This window comes from Homalodisca vitripennis, chromosome X (assembly GCF_021130785.1).
Source record: "Homalodisca vitripennis isolate AUS2020 chromosome X, UT_GWSS_2.1, whole genome shotgun sequence".
NCBI classification, from domain to species: Eukaryota; Metazoa; Arthropoda; class Insecta; order Hemiptera; family Cicadellidae; genus Homalodisca; species Homalodisca vitripennis.
This window is the reverse complement of record NC_060215.1, coordinates 147,604,478-147,612,075: the sequence shown is the minus strand read 5'-3', so window position 1 is coordinate 147,612,075 and position 7,598 is coordinate 147,604,478. Positions and strand designations below refer to the sequence as shown.

General features: G+C 33.6%; 1 protein-coding gene across 1 annotated transcript in view; it reads left to right on the top strand.

Annotated features, from left to right (window-relative positions):
• The first annotated feature begins 3,610 nt into the window (after nucleotides 1–3,610).
• The window catches only part of LOC124369660 (transmembrane protease serine 9-like), a 66,478-nt gene continuing 62,490 nt past the window's right edge, over nucleotides 3,611–7,598 (top strand). The window contains exon 1 of the mRNA XM_046827711.1: nucleotides 3,611–4,148. Coding sequence (XP_046683667.1) covers nucleotides 3,611–4,148 — 538 coding nt within the window. The remainder of the gene's footprint in view (nucleotides 4,149–7,598) is intronic.

The window sequence follows — 7,598 nt, the reverse complement described above, 5'->3', positions numbered from 1 at the left end:
CAGTTTATAATCAGTGCTCAGCTCGATTTTTTCAATTTTGGACATGTGAGCTTTTGAATGTTACCTCCTCATATATATATATACTATTAAAATGTCATAATAAATTCGCACTGTTTAAACTCGTAATAATGCGCCTAAATCGTGATGTCTTATAACATTTCAAAAATAACAACACGAGTTTTATTATTATTTATACTTAAAAATCGTCGACGTGTTTATTTTTGAAAAACATTCCGTTTCAAAAATAACAACACAAGATATATTATTATTTATACTTCAAAATTGATGACGTATTTGAACTTATTAAAACGCCAGGAAGTTAAAGGATCTATATTACTAAACATACATTGTTAACCTTCAGTATGAAGTTTACTCTGCATTTTAGAATAGTTATAGTTATAAACTATTTAATTTTAACGAGGGGTTTTCGCCGGCCTATTGTTATATCAATAGAAACTGACATCTCAGTGCGCTTTCTGTAGTATCGGTCGGGTTGACCATGAAACTGCTCTAATTAAAATTGTGACCATCGGCACAAATAGTACACGTTCCTTTAGAGATTTAAATTTAAATAGTCCAATAAAAATATTATTTTAAACTAATTAGTACATATTCTACTAACATTTTAAAAGTATGCATAATAATCTTGATAGTTCAAATAATAATGTTTCGTGTGTTTTCAGCGAAATAGCCATGTTTTATGATATGCTGTGCATACTTTAGGAACCACTATAATTAATAGTTAATTAATTCTAAATTGACAATGGTTTTAGGTAAGATATGTTCTGTTCTGGGCTGGCCTTGGATCCTCTTCTCGGATCAAAAAGCATAGATACCAAAATTTGAAAGGTGACTACAAAATAAATAGTAAAGCTACAATAACACGAGTTACATGAAAACTTGTCTAAGCTTTTTATTTCTACGTTTAGACATATACAGCAAATAATTGATAAACGACTTGCCAGTATGGCGGTTGTTGGCACGTTAACAAAAGCTGCTTGATAAATTCTGTGTTAAATGTCAAACGTTTGTAGTAGTGGTTTGGAACATTACTCGCCCAAGATTGATATAAGAGCTCCATAACGAGGGCAAAGTCGAATATCTTAATCAACTGTTGAGAAAGCTAAGATAGAAATACATTGGTTAATCTAAAATTACACAATAAAAACAGTACACTTGTAAACAAACTACATAAGTTATGAGTTTCAATTTTGCAGTTTGGTTGAAAAGCGCCAAAAACCAATATTTCTTTCGTTCTTACCCCCATAAAAACGTGAAGTTATTATTTGTAACTTGTTTATATTTCTAAACACAGAAATAAACAACAACAGAAATTTTAATAATTTTCTAGCCAATAAAATGAGGGCCAACTTGAAGCAAAAAGATTTTGTCCCGGCAAGGAACCGAACCTACGCCTTTGGCACGCTATGAGCTGCAAAGTAACAATGTCTGGTGGGGAATCAAAGTGGCTCAGTGGTAACGCTCTCGCCTCTCAAGTCGTTGTTCTTTCCTTTTCCGTTCTCATCTTCTAGTCAAGTGAGCAGTTCATGTCGGTCCTGAGATTCCCTTTTTGCCTTTTTGATCAGGATAGCTTGTCCTTAATTAATTTGTTTAACTTTTTTTTATTACACCGCATTGCAAATTACAATTAGAGCCTCATAACTAATTATTTACGTCACGAATATAAGAAAGGGAGATGATTGTTTAGAAACAATTTTACGCACACAAAATTTTTGGTAGTCTGTATACTCCTTAATTATTACTTCTTGTTTTATAGAAAAGACCACTGGTACCACTTTTGCTATATATATATATATATATATATATATTTATTTATTTATTTATTTATATATATAATTATATATCTATATATTATAATATATATATATATATATATAATTATATTTATATATATATATATATATGTATAAAAAAACTGTAATATATTGTAGGTGAATAAATTTGGGCAGGCTATATTTTTAAATTACAAAATATAGCAAATGAGCATATTCACCTCTGTGATGGATAAGCATTAGTGTAATAAATTGCTTTTTGTGAAATTCTTAACTTGACTATGTAAAAGTTAAAAGTTCCACCTCAACACCGTATACAGCATTGAAAGTCTAGAGTGAATTATGGCTTAATATAATGTTTTTTAACAAATTAGAGTAGCAAATGATTTTTTAACAAAAGGATCTGACTGCCCATTTTATTTTATTATTAAGTGCAACCAATCAAATGATTTTTCCTGAACCAAAATCCTCACCTAGTATAAGCCCCGGGTACTTCATAAATTTACCTTGCCAATAGATTCGCATTTAAACTTTATAATTAAGCAGTTTGTAAAGTGATATACTAATCTGTTTGAAAGCTGAAATTGTTTACTCGGTTAAAATGAAATAATACTACCGGTACTACTTTTATTTTATTATAAAATAAAAATGTTAATCAAATTATTAAGTAATCATATTCAGAGATGAAATAAATCGTCTGAATATCGATATTTTTCTTCACTTTACAGATAACAATGGTTTATAAACACAGTTATAAGACAGTAACGGCTTTTTATTGTAAAATTAAATTACAGTATATAATCATCTATGTAATAACACATATTATACTGTAATTATTTTGTTGTTATACTAATTCTGCCACTTGTTTTAGAAACTAGGTGGCTTATATATAATTCAATTATATATGAACACGAAATAATAAAAGTTATAACTTTTCGATTGGAACTGAAGTGTATAACAACGAAAACAAATTTGTGATTATGATAAGTTAAACGTTTATTGTGAGTCCGGTATTTCTATAAAATATCCGATAGCAGGCGTGGTATACTGTTTCCAGCTAGCAGTGCTAGTTCAGTTTTTCACTACCAGTAGCGCTCTACGATGGGCTCGTCGTCATAGGCCGCGAACTCTGTTAATGAACGGTAGAACTAACAACAGATAGTGTGTTACTCAATAGTGACGCCTATGAATTCTGTTTCATCAGACTAGAATTTATTAAAATAACGCATCATAAGAGTTTTAAGGTATCAATAAAGATCTCACGAGATTTTTTTTAACGACGTTCCACTTTCACAATCTTTTATTGTGTCTGGAAGGCGGTTGAAACAATTTGGGTCCAAGGTATTGAATTGATTTTTTTAAAGTGTGCTAGTTCGAAACGCCGGTGTTACAAGATTACGCTTATGCTTAGTTTAGAATCTGGGTCTAGAGTTGGAAAATTTGAAAGATTATTAAACGTGAACAAACAGACTGAATATATGAAAATAGTCAACAGAGCCTCGACAGGGAAAACATCTCGACAGCTGTCACGACATCCCAGCCCACAGATGATTCGATGGGGGGGGGGGTGGGGGGGGGGGGGGGTGGGGGGGGGGGGGGGTGGGGGGGGGGGGGGGTGGGGGGGGGGGGGGGTGGGGGGGGGGGGGGGTGGGGGGGATTCAGCATGTTGTTTCAACGACAGCAGTTGCAAGGTGAGTTGTGTTACATATTCAGCATGTTGTTACAACGACAGCAGTTGCAAGGTGAGTTGTGTTACATATTCAGCATGTTGTTTCAAACGACAGCAGTTGCAAGGTGAGTTGTGTTACATATTCAGCATGTTGTTACAACGACAGCAGTTGCAAGGTGAGTTGTGTTACATATTCAGCATGTTGTTACAACGACAGCAGTTGCAAGGTGAGTTGTGTTACATATTCAGCATGTTGTTACAACGACAGCAGTTGCAAGGTGAGTTGTGTTACATATTCAGCATGTTGTTACAACGACAGCAGTTGCAAGGTGAGTTGTGTTACATATTCAGCATGTTGTTACAACGACAGCAGTTGCAAGGTGAGTTGTGTTACATATTCAGCATGTTGTTACAACGACAGCAGTTGCAAGGTGAGTTGTGTTACATATTCAGCATGTTGTTACAACGACAGCAGTTGCAAGGTGAGCTGTGTTACATATTCAGCATGTTGTTACAACGACAGCAGTTGCAAGGTGAGTTGTGTTACATATTCAGCATGTTGTTACAACGACAGCAGTTGCAAGGTGAGTTGTGTTACATATTCAGCATGTTGTTACAACTACAGCAGTTGCAAGGTGAGCTGTGTTACATATTCAGCATATTGTTACAACGACAGCAGTTGCAAGGTGAGTTGTGTTACATATTCAGCATGTTGTTGTCTCAGTTTACAAACCACAGTTTGTAATAGACGTAAAAAAACTGCAGTGTTAGCATTGTTTATAAACTCATAACATCACTTCTAACTTTCCAAGTTTTCTGTTTGGGGTTTCATAATGTTGTGATTTAATTATTTTTTTCTTATCGGATTCGTGTTTTAACGTTATTGGTAAAATTGTCCCAAATTTCGCCTGTGGTTGGGATTTAACATTTGTTTTACTAATTTTGTGTATAGAGCCAATATTATTTATCGTTTGGACCAAAAATACCTTTCTGAATGGAATTTGCGTCAAGAATGTGATTTTGGCATATTAAGTGCAAATTCTTATGCATGATTTTTTTAGTGCGACCACTGAAATATTTAGTTTTTCTAATTCCTAACTATGGCAGATGTCAGTAACAGTACTCTATTTTATTAGAAACGAGAACACACCTATTGCAAGCCTGGCCGTCATGGGCAGTTACCACACCCCACTTCCCCCCTCACCTTGCGGTTGGATGTTGCCACATTGTCGTCAGCTGATACTCAGTATGAGGGGCGGGCAAATCAAAAACGTTATCTAGTTTTGTTCCAATTTTTTTTTGTTCACTTTTTAGGACAAGAATCTTAGAAAATTGCACCCGAGTCCTATAAGGACCTTAGCCGCTGCTTCCTGAGTAACGATATCTTGGATGGGTAAGGTTGGGAGTAGGACCCGCCCTCCTGTCGACATTCATGAGGAAAAGTTAAGGGCACTAATCTCAAGTCATGTGAAAGAAGGAGAAACCAGTACTGAACCAGCCTTCTCCAGTCAATGCAGGGCCAAAAGGGGGGGGGGTGGTGGCACACCCTTATGTGTAGGTTGGCAAGAACTGTTGAATCTTAGGGAACAAATCCCACCAACTCCAACAGTCATCTCCTGCAGTAGTCTAGACCATTATCAAATTACCCTTGCACCACCAGAAATCTCGACATTTGAGGTTAGTGATGTGCCGTTCCTGGACATCCATAGGTTGCCCAGATGGTAAGTGAAACATTGGTTTTTGCTGTACTCACTGTGGGTTTTCTGGAAGGTATAAACCAGCCAGAAGTGAACCCTCCTGGGAAAAATTCGTTCCGGTTGGTTACATTCAGTTCTGTTCTTCCGGAGTCTGCATATTTTTTACATTATTTATTATTTTATATAACATTGTTATTACGAGATTACGTTCTGTGTCATAGTGGGAATGCGTGTGAACTTTAAATTGTGAAAGTAAAGGGTTTAGGAATGTTCCCCACCTAACTAGATGGGAAGTCAAGATTAGCAGTATATCGACTCGCTCGATAGTTTTATTCAAATCGATTATCCCGATCTGATTGTTGCAGGAAGTGACAGATCTGGATACGAGCTCGGGCGTACATGTTGTTCAACGAGAGGCAGACGGAGTCTCGTGAGTCGAGATACATGCCTAACATCTCCGGCCTCGCCAGAAACCCGATACCGGAGATCTCGATGAGCAGTTCGATTCTGATCTCAAGGGAAGATGTGCTCTGTCATGTATGACTCGACTAGACCCATTTCATAATGTTTTGGCATAATCTAGTGTTTTTGCAATCTTATTGACATTTAATTGTAACAAGTAATTTATGCCATATTTGTTATGTTATCAATCGGGATCTCCTATTAAGCAATTATGAACTGTTATATTATTGGTATCTATTGATTATAATTAATTTGTTATTTCTCTTTTAATAAGCTTGTATATACTGTTAATGTACTGCTTATTGAATCTTTAATTTTAAGTTTTTTTACACTTTTAAAAGATTTATTGTGTGTTTATCTGGTGTAATTACATGATTTAATTATCAGATATTGCAGTACCAATGTTATTATTTTGATTTTTGTAAATATAAGTGCATATTTAATTAGTTATTGAGCAACTGTTAAAGATAAACAGAGCATCTTTGAATAAATGAATTATAATATCTCATATTATCAGATAATGTTGAAAATGCTTTTGTTATGCTGTTATTGTAAACAGTTATTATGTTACTGGTAAGAGAGACCAAAACATAATCTAAACAAAATGAAGATTTATAATATCTCTTACTGAAAATAGTTCTAATGAATATGTTTGTGTATATGCTGTAATCAAACAATTATTATAGTTTATTGGAAATATAAAGTATACTTTAAATAAATTAAGATTTATAATATCTCTTGCTTGTCAGGTGGTAATTTTGAACTTTATTGTGTTTACATTGGTGATAATAATAATTGTTTTTACCGCTTTAAGTCACATTACAAAACTGTAATATTAAAAGTAATGTTCAAACAGAGAACTGTGTTAATATAATCAATAGTTAAAATTAAATATTTTCACTTTTTGTCAGGGCTTTTATAGCTAAAAATAAATGTATTCGGTTAGTTAGGGTTTGGATCAGTACCAGTTAGACTGACCCGATACGTCAGCACCAACTGTCGTGATAATGAACATAAGTTATGTTTAATGTTTTGAAGTCTTGTGTCACAGTATATTTTTATTTGAAATGCAATCAGCATACTTCAAGAATTTAGCTAAAGGGGGTGCGCAAATCAACATTAAAAAACTGAAATCTAAGTGCCTGTCTTAGGTAACGCGCGAATAAGCGCGCGCAAATACAACGAATAAAAAAACCCAGTAATTTTCTTTCACTACTGGACCTTCCCCTTCCCTCCTGAAACAAAGTTTTATGTAACAAACTATGGGAGCTACGCATAGTTGCTAGAGGTAAGTGTAAGAAATGCGATAGTTTGAACAGTCCACATTAGCGTATACACCCATGGACAGCATAATTCAGCCTTTATTTTCAAACAGTAACTAGTTATTAAAATTAAAAAAGCCATTGAAAATTCTCAAAAAGTATCATTGTATTGTAGAGAGATCTTGTTAAAATCCACAAAATCTCTTTCACACAATTTTTTTGATTGACTAGTTTATCTGGCACCTCTATTTCCAGTTTTTAAATGTTATAAGGTATTATAGTTAGACAGGGAGGAAATACTTCCTGAAATTACTTAAAACATTGTTTATTTAGATAATTATTACTTTAAAAACCTTCAACATTATAATTGGGCATTCAAATAAAATAATCTGATATCTATTTATTGGGAAAAATTTAGATTTAGTCACAAAATTCATTCACAGGACCAATTGTCCTTGTAAAAGTTATAATCTCCAGTAATAATGGTTTTTTTTTTTTTTGTTTTTGAATAAAATAAATTAAAGTTAACTTCTTTGACTCAAAATTAAAATCCAACTAAAAATTAAAACTTTCTTATTAAAATTCAAATAAAAAATGTTTTTTAATTTAATTCAATATAAAATGTACTTTTTCTCTGTTATAAGAGAATCTAAATTAATAAAACCGAAAATTAAACTGCTGATGAAAAATTTCTTTCGTACCACATGTCTCACTT